At 35.8% G+C, this 23,205-nt stretch overlaps 2 protein-coding genes across 2 annotated transcripts in view; both read right to left on the minus strand.

Annotated features, from left to right (window-relative positions):
* Positions 1-1,600: 1,600 nt before the first annotated feature.
* Positions 1,601-3,708, minus strand: LOC128863705 (uncharacterized). The gene has a single exon (XM_054102989.1). The coding sequence runs from the start codon at positions 3,560-3,562 to the stop codon at positions 2,645-2,647; it is 918 nt and encodes a 305-aa protein (XP_053958964.1). The 5' UTR covers positions 3,563-3,708; the 3' UTR covers positions 1,601-2,644.
* Positions 3,709-5,285: 1,577 nt separating this feature from the next.
* LOC128864580 (transcription factor glial cells missing) overlaps positions 5,286-23,205 on the minus strand; it is a 30,794-nt gene continuing 12,874 nt past the window's right edge. Inside the window, exon 2 of the mRNA XM_054104323.1 lies at positions 5,286-6,464. Within this exon, the coding sequence (XP_053960298.1) occupies positions 5,360-6,464 (1,105 nt within the window). The 3' untranslated portion in view covers positions 5,286-5,359. The remainder of the gene's footprint in view (positions 6,465-23,205) is intronic.

Genomic DNA, 23,205 nt, shown 5'->3' on the forward strand with positions numbered 1-23,205 from the left:
TCCAATATCATGTGGGGTAAAAACTCGGGATAAGTGACGAGCAAATGTTTGTATAATGAAGAATGTAAGGTAAAGCAATTCAATTGATTCAATTAGTTCAATTTTTGATTTTTCGTGAAATATCACATATTAGATCACATTTTTAGAGAAGAAGGCTTTAAAGTATGTATTGTTTTATGATCAAAAATAACGATTATATCTCTCAGACGTTGCTCTAAGTAGAGGGAACTAGACTTTCGTAACCTGATACGATTCCGATATATTCTACATCGTAAAATCTCTGTAGAAGAGAATGTGTGAAACCAAAGATATACCTAAATTATGAAAAGTGCAGTAACTGCGGGGGAATCACAATGATAATTATACAAAGTGCACAATATCTTATATATATCAATAAAAAATACCATTTCTGGAAATATTAATAATAAGCATTCCTAATTCCATTAGAAATCCGCGATAACCACTTACGCGATTTAGGACGAGTTAAAGGAGTTACATGAGTTTCGAGGGCTCAAAAAATCGATTTCGTTTTTTGGCTTATTAATTGCTACAATATCTCAAGAATATTATCCTAAATTTTCAAGTCGATCCGAATAATAGTTTCGGAGATACAGTCTTTGGAAGGTGTGCGCTCCAAGTCACTTTTATTGTTACTCAAAACTTAAACGCGTTTTCTCGGAACCGTGTTTTCAAAGCCGGTTGTCAAATGTTCTGGAAAACTACTCAACCGATCTTGATGAAATTTTACTCAGATGTTCGTGATACAATTTACTCGTGCTTGGACGAAGGATTTTTTTGTTCAATTACAACTATTAAAAAAAAAAACAAATGTCAAGCAAATTTGACCGAAATTTTCATTTTTTCGGAAAAACGTCTGCCAAAATTCCAATTTTTCCTTTTTTTTCCTTCGTTCAAGCACGGGTTTATGGTCTTAACTAAAACACTTATTTTTGTTTTTGATGATCCTGTCAGGAGTTATGCTGACAACGCGGACGCACCTTTTTTTCGAGAGGTCACCGGAAATGACGTCACAATGGAGGAGTTTTTTGGAAATTTCAGAAATTATTCTTTAAATATGTATCTATAAGACAGAAAAAAGTTTAAATTAAATAAATAATTTTTTACATAGAAAAAAAAATATAGAAAATATGCCTTTTTTACCAGACGAAACCCATGTAACCCCTTAACAAAGCACGCCAGTCGTTTTTTTCTCGTGTTAACTGTATCCAGTTTCGATATTTGTCGTCGGAAAGTGCAAATGTCCCAAAATCTTCGAAGAAGTGATTTAAAACTGTCGAATTAATACACAATGGTACCCCCTGAAAGCTAATCCCGGATTTTTCTAACGATCATGCAATTGCATTTACGTGTAAACATAAATACATTCATACCTGCATATACTCGTATACTTAAACATGCATATACGACTATGTAGGTGTAGTAAAAAATAAAAACTTTCACAGCGTTGAATTTAAATATATAAATTACAACCTATTTAACTGTTAATCTTTATAAAAAATTGCATTTTGTTTAAACACGTAAAGTACTTTGTAAATTTAGTGCATGCAAATTTCCGTTTGAGCAAGCCTTTTATTTTAACCATATTGATAATAGCTTTCGCCTTCTCGAACAGGTGTAAATACCGTTAAAAAAAACGCAAGCCTGGCGTTATTTAAATGTGAAAGGTATAATCAACAATGAATTCACTTTCATAATCATGCTCCGATCAAGCTCATAGCTCGCGCATACATTCATTCTTGGGTGTAGTGGGCGTCTTGATGATTTTTTTTACAAATTTATGGATCTAAAGTTTTGTGCCGCCTTCGAACGGCAGCTGGTTTTTTATGTAGAAACACTCAGGAGGTTTGTCGTTGCATGTCGAGAGGCGACCGCTATTAGAAAACACTTCTTTGTCAATTGGTGTTTCATGGCCCGGGTTTCGAACCTGGCCACTACCGAATTGTAGTCATGCTCCAAACCATTCGGTTACGGCACACATGCTTAGTCATTCATTAGCATATAACGCAATGCTGATTGCACATCACACCGTAAATAATAATACATCATTGTACACAGGTTTGTTTCCAATGCTGGCATCTTTCAAACCCAAGCAATTTGGTTGAAAATCAGGCCCACAAATATAGAAACCAAATTGGAAATTCTGACGGGTTTTATAAAGGGTCAATTGGATGTTAGTAAGAGTACCTTGAATTTAAGAATGGTCCAGTGGATTTTAAGAAGCCTCAATTTGATTTTGGAATCATCAATTGGATTTTAGAAAACGTCTTTTTCTGTTGAAATAAACAAAATAGGAGATATGTGGCTACAAACTTTGAAATCAATTACTACTTCAGTTTCCAATTGGTTTGGTTTATGCCCTAAAATGACTGTTCCTCTGTGAAATCCACCCATTTTAAATGCAAAGTTTAAAACCAATGAAGGCCAGACAAGTTGATCTTTTAGGCTTAAAATGTGTATTTATCGAAACTTATAGAACCACTATGCTTCGAACTTTGTACTAGTATGTACCGTACCATGTACCATGCATGTTTTTATGTTTATGATCGTTAAGTTTAGAAAACTTTTATAAACGCTGCTCCTTATTATCTCTTTATGGAGGTATGAAATACGCTCAAGCGGTTCCCTATTCACTGAACTCCATATGTTCATCTTCATCCCCTTCGACCTCCTCTTCAGAATTATTATCATTACTGGAATGCAACGTTATTTCGATTTCGATGACAGAATTGTTGTGATGTCCGTCGCCGCCTGCTTCTTCATCCGTTAATATTTGTCTACTAGAAGCATGTTCGATGAACAAAGTATTAGCTTGGTTTTGCAAAGTTGAGCGACTGTTATTAGGAGTATTTCCAGTAGCCGATTCCTCGTTTATGGAACAGACCTCGTCGCTTCCATTGGAATCAAAAAAATTAAAAGCTGCGGATGAATGTTGGCATAACTTCGGCGAATTATTATCGTTTCCTGAAGATTGAATTTTGTTTGGCTGCACCAAAAATTCTTTCCTACAGACATCACTACATTGTTTTTCACATTTAAATTGTGTTCCGTTAATACAACTTGGTTTTGCATCTTCATTTTTTTCCTGACAAAATTTTGTTTCATTTAAGTCTTTAGTTGAAGCTCTGCAAAGACCATTCACAAATCCACATGGCAGTGTAGTTGCTTGCGCTTCTGGTTCTGGTACTGTATGTTCTTGGTTAGGGGGAGAGTTAATTCTTTGATGGCATTCTTCACATATACTACCAATACTGTTCTTTCGAGAATTACACACAGTTGAGGTTGAAGAATAAGAGTCCCTTCCGAAAACTTTTACTTCTTGTTGATTGTGAATTGGCAGAAAAGATTGATTTTGATTGTGACTAAGACTTGAACTGCGGAATCTTCTATCAACTATGACATTATCTCTGCTTCTTAAATTTCGTCTGGTGCTACAACTAGAACGGTGAAAACCGTATGGTTGATTTCTTGGCCTGTTCCTTATCAATTCTACAAGGTTAACACTTTGTTTCACACGATGTCTTCGTAATTTTTCATGCTTCATATTGATAAAAGATGGCTCCTGCTTCTAATCTGCGAATGTTTTAAATATTATTTGAAACTCAAAATTTTGTGTTGTTATAATCGAATTTCAACCGCAGAATAAATTTCCTAAAGTCTAATGCCAAAATCCGAAATTTCACTTTTAGTTTTAATTGATTTAATATTATAGAAATTCAATGCAAATTTGATGCCACGTAGGTCTACAGTTGTTAAAATTTTACAGTGATATCTTTATGCCATATGCAAATTAATAGTTCTCTGATTATTATGTACACACTCCTGAACCGTTCATCCGATTACGATGAAATTTGCAGGTGGCGTTGAAGCCGAAATATTTATAAGAATCCAATTTTTATATGGATATATTCGTTACTTAAAAGTAAAATGGCCTAATAGGGTAATCAAGATCTGTTACAGGAAATCATTATTCAGTGATCAAAGCATCTACTCCAAAGAAATTCAAGTAAAAATCGTAAGTAAAGTATCCGGCCGAGATGCCTACTCATTCTTTTCGCTATGGCAACACATTCAAAAATAATGCGTATTGGAGTTTCCGTAGACTAGTCGCAGAAACGGCAGGAGTTGGTGGACCATATCCCGAGCCCTTGCAGATAGCTATGCAATCTGCATTGACCTGTGAGAATGCCAGGCGTACCCTCATAGTTTGGTAAGAGCTTACATACGTCATGTAACCGTGGCTCCTCGCTTCTAAACTGCTCATTGATAGAATGTTGTTTGAGCAAGCAAGGTAAAACCTTATTAATTTCGTGGTGGCAGCCTCTCTTTCCAATGCGTCCGCTACTTAGTTCCCAGTATACTCCTGTGTCCTAGACCCCTTGTACGCCTGATGCGTTTATGTGTGGGTGATTTTAATTTATCGATGCATTAAAGGACTAATGAGGACTTTACCTGAAAGGATGACTGTAATAATGGCTGTTTTGGGCGGGTTTAAAGTCAGCACACCAGCACACCATCTTTATTTCAGGTTTACAGGTATTTGCATTCCATCGCAAAGGGTATTCTTGAACCTTCCCCTTGCTATGATTATGTTGTTAGTCGACAGGTGCAGTAAGTAAGCGATTCTATTAAATTCTACATGAGAGATGATAGCACCGCCCCCTACGGGCACCCTTTACCCATTTCAAGTTGGATACTACTGTCCGGCATTGCGGTTTCAGCTATCCTTGTAAGTAGAAGGAACTGTATCCATCTGCAGATGGGTGTTTATGTAGTACGAATATTTACTTCTTATTTTAATTATGTAATTTATATATTAAATTTATACACGCACAGTCGTTCCCATGCTATCATAATTTTGTTCACATGGCGGTTGTTCGTAACAGCAATTGGAATCAAGACGGATATAGACAGTTCGGCTGCCCCTGCGCACGATAACTCGAGCAAACATTTGCATATATAATTCAATGACTCATGTCCTAGCTATTACCTTTGGTTACTGGGAACTAAACATCAACTAACACAATGTAACCCACAAAAAACACTACCGAAAATTACCCCTTGATATCCATGTGCGTGCGAGACATATGTAAGTTACCCGTGCACGTAATAATAATAATGAATATAACAATAATATTACTCTTTTAATTGAATAGAACTGAAAACCCCATTAATTACGCATTTATGAAGATTATTTTTTAAATAAACATTTGGTATATTTATATTTATTTCATTAAAATTCCAATAAACATGAAATAAAGGGAGGATTAAACATTTATATGTAGATATTATGTGTATAAATGAAAATATTTCAAAACAACATAAGAAAATGTTAAATAATTTAAATACAAATGTTCCAAGCAGCATTGTCGACACCTGAATTACAATAGTAAAAATCGGTATTTGTGTTGGTTTCGGAGGTTGAGCACTGGTATTGAATCTGATGATTTTCTGCGTTCTTTTCGAAAGAACTTGTGATTTGATAATCATCAACCGCTGGTAGATCTCTGGAAATGTGAGGCAGTGGAATTTGTGGCATTGCAACTGGTTCAAACGGTTCAAACATCGTGTTAAATATTTCAGAAGTTTGTGCAGCAAAGTATGCAACCGACCTGGCAAATTCCTGCCTCTGGTTGTTAACGATGGTAAGGGAGCTGGAAGACGAAGAGCATGGCACAGAGGAAGGAAAATAATCATCTGAATTATACCCTGAACTAGACGTTACGCTCGATGTGTCGTCATAACTTTCATTAACGCGATAAGTATCGTGATATACTGGTGTACAAAACTGAGCGTCATTTGCTGAATTTAAGTCCACTGTCTTAGTTACGTTGTTTAGATGTTGTAACTGATGTCGTTGCATGGCCGGGGAATAATAAAGCGATACCGAAGACGTGACAGCTGATGGAGTTTGACGATTTTCAAGTATTGTAAACGCATTCTCATGCCTATGAAAGTTAGATGAGCTCATTTGACTTAAATTCGAATTACTCGTAAACGTGTTGGCATTAACATACAAATTTGAAGGCATGAAAGATGAAGTTGCTGGCAAAATTTTTAGATGTTCCGAAGTTTCCTGCTTGTGCGCCAAAGGAACCACTTTGTGACAGCTTTCATAAATACCACAATGATTAACAATACTGTGTTTTTCCATTAAGTTTAGATCATGAGGAGCATTTATTAGGCAACTTGCATTACTTTGATGTTTGTTTTCTAAATTACGGATGGTTTTTCCACGTGAAAGGGCAATTGAATCGTTGCGTACTCTCCGACTGTTACCAAAGAGACGTCGAGTTTCAGTTGAACCCTTTACTTCAGGCCTTGGATGGTCATGAGTTCCTTTCGCTTGAAAGAAGATGACATTATTGGCCCGACGCCAAAAATGAGTTACTGGATAACCACAGTGCCCTTTACAAGTTTGTATTTCTAGCCGACCCGAACAATTTCTGAAAATAAATGAAATATTAGTTGGAGTATGTCGTACATTTTTGTTAAACAGTATTCTATTTGAAAATGAGTTTTGAAAACTTTTTTTGCTCAAATATAATTCACATATAAATTGCATATGTTTACCATCCCCTTGACAGCCCCATTTGGGAAAAATTCAAAAACAGGTCGGTTAATTGATGGTCACATGTGTTATGAATAATGATTCAAAAATAATAATAATTGAATGATGGTTATTAATGATATGTGAATGAAGAAAACAAAGTAAAAGAATGACGAGGAAATGACAAAATAAAAAATACATAATATACGAAAGCAGAGTGTATATTATGATCTCAGCTGCGACCAAATTTCACAAATTTCTGATTATTTCTTTACTTATAAGCCTGTCCGAAGTATATTAGTTGTAATTGGTTCAATGGGTCGGATCAGTAAGAACGGTTTTTAAGCATCTATTGTATCCAAGCTTTGTTTATTTTGTGATATCCGCTATCGATAGTGGAGAGCTATCATTCTAGATACAGATCACTTGCATGGTCGCAAAATACCTGTTTTTTTTTAAATCCATTTATTTATTGAAATCTGTTTATTAACTTTCATAGTATACTAGATATGCATGGAAAACACCCAGTTTTGCAAACAGCTTAATAAATCCGATGTTGACTTCATCTTCAGTATGTTAAAGGAGATGGGATTGCGAGTTATCTCTGATATGAAAGAGTTTGAGTGCTTTTAGAGTCTTATATTGTGCGATGTAGCTAGCTTTTTTATTTCTTGAGCAATTGTAGGAAATTTGAGATCACTATGGATTTGGACATTTGTGATATAATATGGTGTGTTTCTAATCATTCTAAGTGCTTTCGATTGGAATCTTTGGGGTATTTCGATGGAAGAATTGGTTGCAGTGCCTCAGGTCCGTATCGGTTTTAATAAGGCTGTGCAGAGTGAGAGCTTGCTTTTAGTAGTTTTAGCCAACCCTTTTGGGGGTTACAGTCAATTGCGGAACAACGGTGTCATCTGCAAAAGTTCCGGCGATAGCTTCCTCAGTAACTGACAAATCGTTGGTATAGAGCAAGTATAAGTTTATTATGCTGCCCTGGGGCACACCAGCTAAACTTTCACAGAATTCCGAGTGGTCTTCGTTCTGCTTATAGTATACTTATGCTTAGAAAATACGTATCTGACGCACTATCCAGCTGACCAAAAATCAGCCACAATATCAATTTAGTGTCGCTATAAAAGTTGTTACTGGCCTGAGGAGCAAAGACCGCTTTGTACCATAGCTTTCTTAGAACAAAATAAGTTTTATTTAAACCTTGGTTTACATAATCCGAACATCCGAAATATTAATTAATTTTGTAACCGAGACTAATTTCAACTGGTGCAGAATTGATCGATGTGCCCTCCAGAGTTAGTGTTGGAACAAATTCCACAGTATTCAAACGGTGTGAATACATATGACTTTAAGTCATATTATTCGACTTGGCCTAAATAGAATTAGAGTGGATATCTTCATTCACTTTAGCTTTTAAGTTCTCAGTGACACCAATTCGGTGAGAAAGATAAATTTGGACATACAAACGATATCATTAATGAAAATCCTGAACAAAATTGGAGTTTTCTTAGCTCAGGACAGCCTTTTTAACCACCACCTTTCCCAACAATTACTAAGGTAGTTTTCGAGCAAATACAGCAAATTCAAAAACACTTGTTCAGTTTAAGTACGAATATAATGCGATCAAAATTCTTGGAAGCAACTATTCGGGTTAAAATAGTTAAATCACCCTTATCGAAAGCAGGTTGAATATCGTCGGTTACTTTAAGCGTAGCTATACCACAGCTGTGACTCCTTCTGTATTTAGCCTGGATCTCCATAAAAGCTTATTTTTGCACGATATTCGACTATATGCATGACGGAAATCTGACGGAAAAGCACGCAAGGGGTTTTTGGAAATTAGAGTAATCTTGACTATTTTCCAGGCATCCGGAAATTAATGAATGTACTTTGAAATATGTATAAGCTTGCGCTTATGAATAATTGGATTTTGTTGCGCTATACAATATAATATTTTAGACCTCCAAATCTTCAAAAAAGCCTTCAAATGCAGTTTGTTTGCGTTTTTATGCGGAAGACGCCGCGGCAAGAAAGTGTGTGCGTGCGTATAATTTCCTGTGTTTGGTTGTTTCCATTGCTTTCGCCTACTCTTCTTCTTCACAAACAAGTAATTCCCCTTCCTTTTGTTTGTTTATTGATGGACGCTGCCTGCTTCACGAAAGCGGTAAAGTGTTGGAATTTAAGGTGGCCCCTCACCTTACAACCATTTGCTTTCTCACGTTAGTTCACTTCATGACCGTTATCAAGAAGCTATCCAGGAAGCACCTAGCCGAAGCTGGAGGTCGTGAGTTACTTGGACTACCCAGGAGAGGAATCGCTTCCAGCAATTAGAGAGCTAATGCACCTCTGTGAATATCCCCGCCCTTCGGTAGTCAAATCACAAAAGATGGTGGCTCAGTTACAGATGTAGCAGCTCGTATTTTTAAAGCACAAACAGCGTTTCATAAACAAGCTTAGCAGACTATGGCGTCACTAAAACCACACTTAAAATCTTTAATACCAGCGTTAAATCGGTCCTCCTATAAGGTTCAGGGGCCTGGTTTGTGTCTGACCCCATAAGTCGACGTCTTCAAACGTTTGTCAACAATTGCCTCAGAATTATATACCGTATCTTTTTGCCGAGAACGATCTCCAATATGGACTTTCTTCTGCTTACTAAAGCTGCCCAATTAATTCCGAAATAAAAAAGTAAAAATGGAATTGGATTGGACATACTCCCCGCAGAGAAGACGACAATGTTGCCAAAATGGCTTTTCAATGGAATCTGCAAGAAAGTCGACGGAGAGTTTGCCCACGTCAAACTTGGATGCACACAATCGCCCACGAGAGTCCTTCAACCATCATCTGGAGCCAAATCAGACACATAGCGGCTGACAGAAATCATTCCAGAACATTTGTTTCCGCCCCATGCTCCGACTAGAAGCGATATAATATGCATTATGATGTTTTTCTTATATAGTTTGAGAACGCCATCTAAATGTATAATTTATAAAGGAAAAAAAATTCCTGGGGTACTTGAGCTAAAACTATATTATTAAATTTCAGATTCGACAAACTAAATTATTAAAAATTATGCTGAATTTGCCACGGCAACCGCAGAGTTGCATTGCCAAAATAACGTGGTTCTTCCCTCGAATCGTATTGATAAAATGACTGACAAATTCGAGCGTTTCTATAACATATCGCAACCCTTTAGTTAGTAATTTATATGACTCTCAATTCTACCTATACAGCAACTTTACTTATACAGCTATATTAGTTATATACATATATATTGCGCGTTATTTATGAACTGCTTTTTTTCATTTTTGAAATTCGTTTATATAAAAAGTTTTTTTTTCTCCTTTTAGCTCATTTATACCAATCATAACCTACAATTATCTTTTATAACATGTATGGAATAATATAGCTGTAAAGTTTACTGACGAACTAGATCCTCATGAAATGTATTATATTTAAAATAAATCAATAGACAAATAAAAATATGTATGTGTCGGTTTTCAAAAGCATATAAACAGCTACGTAATGATGACGAAAAATCAGTTGCCCTGTTTGGGTTACTAACAGAATTAAGAATCAATAATGATTAACAAAAATATCAAATGCATACTCATAAACGTAAACTCTTTGATATCAAAGCACAAAAGGCACTACTTTAATCTATTTTTAAAAAAACTCAAACCGGATATAGTACTTATAGCCGAACATCGCCTCAATCCAAGACACAACGTTAATTTCAAAGGTTATAACTTTATTAAACAGACCGACAGCGCTAGACAGGTACATAATAGGCAAAACACGGGTGGTACGGCTACTGCTATTTGCATAAGAGAAGAATATAAATACGAAGTTATAAAAGTTCCAGACACCTATCATTTGGAGAAAATAGCTTTAAAAATTTTCTGTACAAATGGGGAAGAAATCTCGTTTGTATCATTATATAATCGCCCATCTGATTTATTACATGTAAATGATCTTAATTTAGTTCTAGACTCTCTTAATTCAAATAAAATAGTAATTGGAGGAGATCTCAATGCCATACCAATTGGGGAGACTCCGTTATAAATAATAATGGGCGTATACTAAATAATTGGCTTCAACACTGTCCCACATTAAACTTGATACCAACAAAGCATCCCACTAGGGTATCTAGGCATTCAGCTTCATACTTAGATATATTTTTAGTGTCACCGTTTGTTGGAATACAATTTAATGAAGTAAATGGATATATTAATTGCTTAAACACTCATGAATACGAATCGGATCATAGTGGAGTAGAATTGATCATAAAATCAGATCATAATGTACTTAGTTGTCCGTTAACTGAGTTTTTCAATTATGATGTAAAACATTTTAATGATATATTGTTAAGCAATCTTAGTACAAACTATTTACCAATCAATCGTAACGTAACACGAAATGAAATTGATAACTGCATTATAAATTTAAATAAAGCCATCGACACAGCTCTTAACTCAGGAGCTGTTCCTAAAGTAGAAGTGCGCAATCGTGGGCTTATAAACCTACCTAGTGATATACTACATTTAATTTCCGAAAAGAAACGATTACGTCGCATTGCGTCAAGATGTGTTAATCCTCAGAGGAAAAACACTTTGACAGCTATAGTGCGTAATATTAGTAAGATTATAGAAGAGCGTATTTGTATACACGAAGAAAAATACTGGACAAATTACTTTTCCAATATACGCATGAATAACAAAACATACAATAAAATTAAGGGATTATGTGGATTAAAAAAAGTGTTAAAGATACCAGACCAAATCCGGCTGGTAACAATAATAGTGACAACATTGTTCTTACAGAAAACTTACATAAAATAAATGCATTAGCCTATAAGTTTGAACAAATACATCGCCAGAACCAGCAACTCGGAGATACAAATTTTACAGCTCATGTTGAAAGTAGTGGTTAGAATTAGCTAACACAGCTGAGCCAATTGTACATTTTACGAACAGCATAACAGCTGATGGTGAACAAACTACAGTTGAATCTCAATACACTTTTATAAACGCGGAGAAAATTGAAATAATCTTACGATTAAAAAATAATAAAAAGAGCTGTGGGGAAGACGATATCTCAAACTTTTTGCTAAAGAAAACAACAAACACTTTCTGGAGATTCTTAGCAATTATCTTTAATCACTCACTTGATATAGGCTATTTCCCACTGGAATGGAAAACAGCAAAAATAAAATGCATTCCGAAACCAAACACTGACCTTAGTTCTCTTGTTAATTACCGCCCAATATCTCTTCTTTCAAATATTAGTAAATTATTGTAAGATTTTTTGCTTGAAAAAATAAAACAACATATTGAAGAGCGACATGTCTTAAAAGACTATCAATTTGGGTTCCGGCCATCTCATTCAACATGCCACGCACTAACTTTACTCTCTGATTTTATTTGTAGTAATTTAAATAGACGACAGGCGACGATATTAGTCAGTCTAGATTTGGAAAAAGCATTCGATACTGCTTGGGTGGAAGGAATCTTATTTAAAATGTACAGGAAGTTCAACTTCGAAAAAAATCTTTGCATAATGTTGTATAGTTATTTAAAAGAGCGATCATTTTATGTTAGTGAAGGTATATTTAATTCTTTGACAAGAGACGTTAGCTCAGGTGTGCCACAAGGTTCTTTGTTGGGGCCAATTCTCTATAACATCTTCTTAGCTGATTTCCCTGACCCACCATTAAGTTCAGAAATTAATAATAGCGATATTAAAGTGCTCATATACGCAGATGATATAATTATATTGGGATCTCACCAACGCATAACCAAAGCTAATGAAACCGTTAACTCATACCTAAATGAGTTAAATACATACTTTCACAAATGGAAGCTAAAACTAAACTTCAATAAAAGCGAAACAACTATTGTTAAAGGAATACGTAAAAACTTATATCCAAATGCTCGTAAATATGAGCCTCAAATTAAAATAAATGGATTCAACATAAAATACAAAGAACAAATCAAATACTTGGGCATAATTTTGGATGGCAAATTCACCTTTGTAAGACATATAGATTTCATTTTGACAAAAGCAAAAAAAGTGTTCTTTAGCTATTGTAATTTATTAAGAAGGCAGGGTGGACTATCGAACTGTATTAAAATAAATATTTACAAACAAATAATTAGACCAATCATATCTTATGCTCATCCGATATGGTTCAACATTTCTTCGAGCCAAATGGAGAGACTCAGACGATTTGAACGATATGTTTTAAGAATTTGTAGCGGTCTTAATCGCCAACCTTACAGAAGTGGTACTTTTCGGAAAAGAGTTTCTAATAAAAGCTTGTATGAAAAATGTAAAATATCACGCATAGACTTTTTCTTAATGAAATCGTCAGTAAGATTTGTTGATAAACTGACATTCATAGAAAATGAACTGATAAACAAATATCTGTCAAAGGCAAGGGAAATATCATTACCTCTAACAGAAAAATATTTATCACCAATATATTTAAAAATACTAAAAAATAATAATATGTTACATAAAAATAGTAAAGCAATATATTATCATAGGCGATACAATACTTACAACTTCAACGATGAAAATTTAGTTTATAACATTGATCAATTTATAGCCAAATAAATTATAGAAGTTTATTATACGTTATCTCCTTTTTAAGCCCTTTTTGGGAGAATATAAATAAGTTTTAAAATTATGCCAAAGACATTCCAAATAATAATGATAACCTATTGTATAATCAAAAGAAAAATAAGTTTTAAGCTCCTAGATAAATACAAATGTATGTTAGGATAATGCTAAATAATCTAATTTTATCAAAACTTTGTAAACTCCTATGTTAAAATGATTTTGGGCAATAAATGAAATGAAATGAAAATGATTTATGAACTTCTTTTTTTCATTTTTGAAATTCGTTTATATAAAAAGTTTTTTTTTCTCCTTTTAGCTCATTTATACCAATCATAACCTACAATTATCTTTTATAACATGTATGGAATAATATAGCTGTAAAGTTTACTGACGAACTAGATCCTCATGAAATGTATTATATTTAAAATAAATCAATAGACAAATAAAAATATGTATGTGTCGGTTTTATTCATTGTTAGCATGCGTTTTGGAAATAGTACATGACTCTACTTATATATTATCAGCCCCGGTCTTTCCCTCAATCAAAACAAAAATTCAGACCTCTGCTTCGGAGTTCAAGCCAAGTGGTGCAAATCGGCGAGGCATTGGGAACACTGGCAATTGGAAACTTGCATTTTCTGAAGTGGTCACATCACAACCTTCCACTTCAAATAGTGCTGAAGTGTGACTGGAAACATTTTTTGACGCTTGTAGTTCCATAAATTATAAAAATTTGAAAAGTTGCAACTCTGGTTTCCAATACAAACCGAAGATAATTGAGGTTTGCAGTTGAAACGATATTAAACTAAGAAGTACTGGCTGTAATTGTGAGCGAATTGTCATGCTCTTCCCCGAAAAGAGGAGGTAAGATAAAGAAGTGCTGCGAGTCACTTCATTAAAAGCTACCACACTTTTCCGCAGATGATTGGTGATAATCTCTCAGTAAATCAATATAATATTGTAATACACGCAACCGAGATAAAAGTAGAAGTAAGTTGTATCCGGCATATAAATAAATTAAAATTGCCAAAGAGGCTTATTGTCCTTCAGGGACTGATATTACGGAGGTAACTGCGGAAGTTCCACTCCAGGCCTTAATTAATTATACTACTTGTGTAGTTAGATAGACAAGAGTGAATGAAGTGATTCTTTCAAATACAAAAATTCTCAAATACTCTATCCTGGACTTAATAATTAAATGCGGTGTGATGGAGCTGCACATATCCAATATAAACAAACCTTAAACGCGAACAAACAGATAAAACACTTCTTTCAATTTCTAAGACGGCAATTGAAATGGCTGTAAATGCTGAATGTGGCAAAAATATAATATACCAAAATCCATCGCATCTTCAACAAGACTCTGGCGGCCTATGAAATTTGTCTTAGCCAAGGAGACCAGGAATTAATTATTATGGAAGTTAAAAGAAATAAATTCAAGATTTCATTCCAACCAAAATGCTCGTCGGTAATTTCGAGGTTTTGATAAAGTCTACTTTTGTCCTTTGCATGAAAAATTTATAATGCCCTTTCTTTTTTCTCATATGTGTGAAGCCAAGCCCAGTAAAATGAATAATATGAATGTAACTCGTGAAAGTAAAGAAAGTGGACGCGGACTTCCTTTCATTTGGCCGATCTGATCCATGCATTGAATTTCGTTTACACATTATTTACAAGCTGCCTGCCAATAAGGAAGAAAGGTAAAAGTAAAAGTTTAATAATATAGTTTAAGTGGGACGCAGGAGGTCTTTAAAAATTACTGTGGTTTACTTGTCGACAACACTCAGCCCAAGAGGTGGTAACATTAACAACAGTAACTCTGTTCGAAATTTATTACGAAATTCAGAAAAGTCTGCTAAAATAACTGGTATATTTCATGTATTTTAAAAGCGATTAACTCAAGTTTTAAAATTCATAACAATAAATTGGAAGAATATGCGAAGGTAACTGGGGAAACATTTATTTTATCCAATGTTTACAACAGTGCACAATATATTATGCCATAGAAAATATGTTTTATTTGCTTGTATATTCCCAATAAAAAATATTTTGATTGTACAGGGTTTTTGAGAAAAAATTGTATTCGGTAAAAGAAACGGTGGAAGATCCGTTACGAAATTAGCTTTGTAGATATGTTTCAGATGAATGATTTGTTCTCCCTATTCAAGGAGCACATGTGGTTCGTACAATTATGGAATTTACTATGCTCTATTAGATTCCGAGTTGGAATTAAGCTACCGCAAAATGAAAGGCATGACTGGAATCAGGCAGAGCATCAACGATAATAGCGAAGTATTTCTTTCCCGTGTTTTCAATATATGTAACTGAAATGACATTATGGGTAAAATTTGTATAAGCTCGTTTTGAATTCCAACTGAAAGATATTGGATATGCAACCGTTTGTGCTCGCGTTGAGACCCTCTAACTTTCTCCAAGAGCTCACTAAATGTAAATAAAATCATAACGACGGATACGTTTTAGAATCCCAAAAAATTGTCATTGTTTTGTTCTCAATAAGATTATTTCTACCTCTCAGCGTTAATCCTCTTTCACCAAGAAAAAGAAGAATTTCCAATTTTCGGCATAAAATTTCTAGCAATTTTTCGTTTTTTTGATTTCATTATTAACACGTTGACTGCCGTAGGGGTCCCGGTGACCGGCCCTCGAATTAGCTGCAGCGCCGTGGAGGCCACTGGTGAGCGGTAACGCAGCAAATAATTAAACATGTACATAGTGCGCCGGGTTAATATTCGGCGGCTCCGTTAGCTAGATCATGTCGTACGAATGGACGCAAACGCTCCGGGCCTGAAAGTATTCGATACGGTGCCAGAAAGTGATACCAGAAGAAGAGGAAGACCTCACTGCGTTGAAAGAACCAAATGGGGAAGGACTTGGCTCACTTGGCATTTCTGGCACGAAAAAAAAAAACAACACCAAGAAAAAATAAGAAGAAGATTACATACAATACAATATTACATACAACGTATCACCGTGAGCATAGCAGGTACATAATGCAAACAAAGTATGCAAATAATTTTTGAAGAGAAAGTCCGCAGCTTTGTTTTTGTTCTATAAAAACTTTTCCTTGAACGGGAAAAATACAAGTGGATCTGTCGCATCTATTGAAACCCCATGCGGCTACGGCGGCCGTACAAAAAGGTATATTTGCGCATTTATGTGTTAGAAAATTTTACATCCAACTCATTCTAATTAGGCTGAAGGGGCTGGCTAATTGCTTAAAAATATCTTCCTTTTCTGTATCACTTCTAGTTGAAGAATCAATATCAGATGTGGACTATTGGTCTTTTTAGAAATTTAGTGCTCTTCCAAATAGAGTCTTCAAAAGCTATTGTGTATAAAATATTCAGGAAGGATCTTAAACTTTCCCTCTTCAAAATTCGAATCGTGCAAGCATTTAAGTCTAACGAGTACAATTAGTGTAAAGATTTCCCCGAAACAATGTTGGCGCGATTTCGTACGGAAACACTATCTTTTAGAATGGTTAAACCCATTTTCATTTAAATGGATTTGTTAATAAGGAAATTGCCGTTATTGAATGGAAACCCACTACTAAAATGTCAACAGCCATCCCACAGTCCCAAAGTGTCGGTTGGGTGTTATTGCCAAGTGGTGGAATAATTGTACCATATTTTTTAAAAATCGTCGAGGACAACAAATTTCTGTGAACGATTATTTTCTGCCAATAATGAGAGAACAACCATCCTTTAATACACAGACGTGGGTTCAGCAAGATGGCGCCATGCCGTACATGGTCGATACTGCGTAATTTCTTGACTATTAAATTGATAAGCCGCTTCATTGACATATCCTGGCCACCCAAGTCCACCGAGCTTACCCCTATGGACTTTTTTCCTAAAATAAAATATCGCACAGAGTACGGATGGTAGGCTTCAACGTAACGGTCAATATTTAGAAGAAATTCATTTGAAAAAAAGTTACATTTACATTTGTGCGAATTTGTTCAACATTAAGAAACGCCTACCACTCCCATCATTTTCTTTGGTGTGCTGAACTCTCTGATTGTCCTTGCCATGCCACGTTGTCGTCAAAGTGTAGATTTTTAAAACGTGGATCAAGCAACAGAAGCACCGAAAACTGAGAATGTTATTCAATATTTTTAAACTTGCTCTATTCCATTCTATTATGAGATTGTTCTTTAATACAGCCCCCAAGTCCGTGTTGGTTGTAGCCTCTGTAATTTTTTTTCTCAACAGGCTTACCAGTGGTAAACTATTACTAGATGTTAAAAATTTTTCACCACAAGCTGCTTTTGTTGCATTCTCAATTGGCTTGAAATCTTTCAAAATTTCACTGACTAACTCTACAGCTTTTTTCTGGCGAAATACTTCCCGACATTGTTTTTAGGAGCAATAGTATACTATATAAATAAAAAAATTAAAAACTCAATATTTATTTATTTATTTTTTTTTTTTTTTAAAGCTTAAATAACAACAGAATTGCTAAATAAACAAAAAGATAACGCAGCGCTAGCAACGGAGGCTTTCAGCTGGCTGGTGAAGAATTGCTGGTTTATATACGTCGTAGAAGATCAGAGTCCTTCAGAAATTTATAGATTTTGGAAATGTTGGATTCGGAAGGGTTCATTAGTGGCGATAGTGCATCATGACCGTCAAAGTTCTGTCTATCTAGTCCAGGGCCAAAGGCTAACAAGTGCAGGATACTGACTGGAGTATTACAAAATCGACACAGGCTTGGTTGCCTCCCTTGCAGTAGATATGCATTTGTAATTACACTGTGACCAATGCGTAGGCGAGTAAAGCGTTTTTCAGTAAGAGCGCTTCAACTTTTTTTTTTTTTTGAATAAAACACAAACGGTTTGACTTTTCTAACTAATTTTTTTTTTTATTATCGAGTTTGAACATATACATTTAAGTATGAAATTCGATTTCTTTTGCATGACCTCCGCGTGCACGTTTTACGAAGTCTAATCGTTGAACCCAATTTTCGACCACTCTTTTGCATAAATCGGCCGAAATTCCAGCAATTTCGCGTTCAATATTGGCTCTGAGCTCACAAATCGTCGCCGGCTTGTTACTGTAGACCAATGACTTCATATAACCCCAAAGAAAATAGTCTAGAGGCGTCAAATCACACTAGCGCGGCGGCCATTCGACCGGTCCATTTCTGGAAATAATGCGCTCATCGAACTTACTCTTCAACAAATCAATTGTAGCGTGTGCTGTGTGGCTTGTGGCGCCGTCCTGTTGAAACCACATGTTTTCTAAGTCCATACCATTCAATTGCGGCCAAAAATAATCGTTTATCATGTCGCGGTATCGATTTCCATTCACAGTAACGTGGCGATCGTTCTTGTCAACGAAAAAATATGAGCCAATTACGCCGCCGGCATGTAAACCGCACCAAACAGTGATTTTTTCGGGATGCAACGGTGCCTCATGAATCACATGTGGATTGCTTTCTGCCCAGTAACGCATATTTTGCTTGTTGACAAAGCCATTGAGCCAAAAGTGAGCTTCATCACTGAAGATGATTTTTTTTGGAAAATCATGCTCTTAAAGTAGCAGCAACAGAACGATTATTTTTGTAAAAAATTTGCACGATTTGCAATCGTTGCTCAAGTGTGTAGCGTTCCATGATGAAATGTATACTAATGAAGTTTACAAATGACAAGCGAAAAATAAAAAATATTGCGTCGTTCGATTAATTCTGGAGTAATGGTGGCTATAGTGAAACCAGTCAGCTACTAGTTTGGTTTGCCTATGCTGCTTTATAAGTCGATAAACATCATTTTTACATATAAGAGATATTCATATCCTTGGCAGTATTATCAGCAATTGTGTTGCCATTGATGCATGAATGCCCTGGTACCCACATGATTCTGATTTTATGAGAGTGATAAATCAGGATATTTCTTATGGTCAATAATGTGATTGGATTTATTATAGGTCTTTATGGCCTGTAAACAGGGCATGCTGTTTGTGCATATGATGTATTTTCCCTTGGATTTTGACGAATACTGCATGGCGTAGAGAACTGCTGTTGCTTCAGCGGGGAAAATTGAGCAAAACGGAAATAGTAGACCATACGATATAGGCTCTCCATTTTCTTTCACGACAGCAAAGGAAGTGTAATTGGCTTTGGAGCCATCGGTGAAGATTAGCTGCCGAGTAGTGCTTTTAAAGCGAGATGAAATTTCAAAAAAATGTGCGCAATACCCTGCCGATGTCGTATTAGATGTTTGCATGTAACTTAATTCGTTTATAAAAGATGATTTTTTCAGCACCTATGGTGGGTGATGGCCATGTCTTTTGATAATAATCTTAAGGGCAGTCCATTGTCTTTTGCAAAAGAGGCGCATTTGCAAATTGATGAAGCTATCTTAGGAGTCCGTGCACGCATAGCTGCCGAGTGAAACAATTTTTGTAGCAAAGCATTAGAAGTGAGAGCAAGCTTAGGATAAAGTTTCCTTATATTGTCCTCCACATTGTCGATTAGTGATCGTAGACCTGATTCTGCCAAGATGTTTTTTATTGGCGAAGTAGGAAATGCACGTAAAGATCGTCGGACAGCAGTGGATGTTGGCCATATATTTCTACCCCATAGTTGATAGAGGATAAGAGGAGCGCCTTTGTAACGTTGACCAGCAATTCAGAGTTGATAAGCGAGCGTTTGCAAGATAAACCTTGCGGGGTTCCATTGTCTAGGGGATCAGACGTTGGAAATAAGAACACTAAGCTTACGAGAGGATAAGAAAGATTTAATAAAGTTGTAGATTCTTGGTCCGACCTTCCACTTGTCGAGCTACCTTAAAACGACCTGAATACCTATCCGGTTAAAAGCCTTGGGAAAATCCAATGAGAGGAACGAAATATGATTTCGTCTTGATAGAGCTTCGGAAACGAAGTGATCAAGATATAAGAGAGCATCAACCATCTGAAAGGCAACTTGATTGTGGTGGATGAGCTTATTTGCCTGCACATACCATGATAGTCTAGTAGCAATCTTCCCTAAGCAGGGAAGAAGAGATATAGAACGGTAGCTGTTTACTTCGCATTGTGGCTTGCCAGGCTTTAGGATAGGTACGACGGAACTAGTCTTCCAAAGCATGGGATAATTACCGGTTGAGAAGATGTTGTTGTTATGGTTGAGGAGGCGAAATAAAAGAAAGAAAGGGAGATATTTTATATTGGGATAGGATATTTTATCAAATCCTTTAACAACTAAGAGAGCCAAATGGAGTTCCTGTAGAGATAAATCAGCATCCAATTGCTTAGAAGAAGAAGATAATCTTGAAGGAATGGGACGATTAGATTGAAGTTGAGAAAGTTTGCAAGCGGAAAATTAGGGAGGAAAGTTGGAATCAGAAGAGGCATTAGAAAAGTGGACGGCTAACTCTAAGGCTATACCATGGGGATATAGTAGATTGCCTTGGGACGACTTAAGGGAAGTAATAGAAGAGTGGGAGGAAAAACCAGTAAGTTTTTTTATGTCAGCCCATACTGCTGGTAAATTTTTTGAAGCAGCTGATCTTAGACTTTTTGGCACTGCGCCGAAGAAGTGCATTGCATTTTTTGTACAAGATAAGATTTGATTGGGTCCGACTGCGCTTGAAATCATGTCAGGCGTTCTGCTTTTTAGTTCTTAATGTTGAAAGATCGCTGTTCCACAACAAAGGAGCAGGCTTGATCGGCTTTGCTATAGAAAGTGGGATGGATTGATTTGCTGAGGAACGGACTATTTTTTGGATGTTACAAGTTTCTTGGTTGATGTTAGATGAAATAGGGAAAGAACAAGAGAGAGTTTCACAAGCAGACAGAATTTGGACCAGTCCACTCGGTTAGTTTTGAAATAGATTCTGGGTTTGAAAAGGGGGCGGGATAATTGGATTTTGGAGAGGATAGAGAAATGCTCACTACCATGAAGATCGTCAATGCAGACCCATGATACTTTGCGTTTTGATTAAAATTTCCAAGTCAATATAATTATTAAAGTAGCCATTCATATTCCATTGCAGAATAGATAGCATATTGAGACTATAAAAGAAAAAAATAGTAAATTAATATAAAGGGACTAGATCTTAGAATTAGGGAGGATCGATACTTTAGGTTCTGAAAAAAGTGGAGATTGAATGGTGAGAGGGTACACTTTATTTGGCGTAATAGTTTTATTTTCAGATATACTTGTACTATATTTAATATTGTTATTTGAAACTTTTGCTACACTAGCAAACGAATTTGGGCTCGGAGAAGGAGGAATTTGATCATTATATTTTTGATCGCGTCACACATACTGCATTTATTTATGGTTTTAATTTTAAGTATTTCTTTAGTTTGTTGAAACTTAGGACATAAATTTGAGGAAGAGGGATGATCTGATTGGCCGTTAGCGCACATAGCTCTAGTGCATTCGGAAGGATAGTGTGGGGGGAGGTTGCACGTGTCACAAATTCCTGAGTTGCGACAATTTTTTACGGTGTGGCCAAGAATCTGACAAACCTTACAGCGCATGGGGTAATTCGGGTAATACGGACGGACGGATAAAGTTCTCCAAGCGACTTCAATTTCGTCTGGAAGGTTGTATTTACCAAATGTTAGTAGGATGGTGCCAGTGTATTTGCGAACGCCCGCGCTGATCTTGGAGAATTTGAATGCTGATTTAACACCATTTCTTAAAGTCCTTCAACGATCTCTTCTTCGGACAAGTGAGAAATAAAAGGAGCGTATATTGTACCTTTGACGCAGTTAAGAGATTCATGTAATTTAACTGTAATATCTGTAACGCCCGGAAATTTGTTGGCAACTAGGAATTTGTCAGCGATTTTCTTATTATTAACAAGTAACAGCAGAGAACCGTCGCGAAGCTCAGTATTATTGTTGACTTTTTTACTTATTGCTTGTACAGGTATGCCCTTGTAGACAGCAAAACAGGATAAAATTGACAGCGGTTTCTTTTCATCCAGGGCTCTGATAAAACCTGGGGTCATCAGTTTTGGTGATTGGAAGTTCAGGAAATATATTCAGTGCAGAATTTTAAGGTGCTATTGCGTTTGGCTTTAGGTGACGGAGACAACAGAGCGAACCTATTGTTTCTAAAGTTAGTGGCACCAGGGGCCATAGTAACAAATCAGTAATTAAATTTTATCAAATTTTCAATAATATGCACTAACTAAACAAATGAACAAGCGACCGAAAATAACGGGAAAATATAACTGTTCAAAATATAACTGATAGAATGCTCGAAATATAAAGGCGGAACGAAAAAACCGACTGTACGCTGCGAGAGTTCGTTTCATGCATTTTTTTCGATAGCAGAAAATCGCCGAAAACACAAAACATTTGTTTTATTTATGCCTCTCACAAACAAACTAAACATGCTTTATTGCTAAAACCGTGAACATATCTTCGAAAAGAGTGTACCAACATAAAAAATAATAATCGAAAGTCGAATGTACTCGTACGTAGCCCGCGTAATTTGAAACCTTCACCTTATTTTTTGAACACACCTCGTATGTAATAAACGCAGCAGAGTCAAACTAAAAATGCCATTGAACTTTAAGCTGGCCAATAATTGAAAACACAGTAACACACTTACACAATTACCTAGAACTCTCCAGCTTAAAATTCGTATATACACACAGCTCTAAAACCACCACCCATTAGTTCGACCAAATCATAACTGGCAGGAAGGCGAGATATTTGGCATAAATTCGAAAAATAAAATTATAAAGATACTTAAAATACTTAGTGGAGTTGATTGTAGTGCTGTGTATAAGAACTGAGATAAATTTCAGACTCATTCGATCAGGTCTAAGAAAATAGCAAGTTAAGGCCGTAAACAAAATTTAAAAAAACATAACATTTAAATAAATGCAACTACAGGGTGTGTGATTGCAGAATTAGGAATTAAAAGCTAAATTTAAAAAAATTACTAATGATAAAAATGTATTTCAATAAATACCGCAAAGAAGGCAAGTGCGGATTTTATTTGTTTTTGTATTG

The sequence above is a fragment of the Anastrepha ludens genome, chromosome 5 (assembly GCF_028408465.1).
Source record: "Anastrepha ludens isolate Willacy chromosome 5, idAnaLude1.1, whole genome shotgun sequence".
NCBI lineage: Eukaryota > Metazoa > Arthropoda > Insecta > Diptera > Tephritidae > Anastrepha > Anastrepha ludens.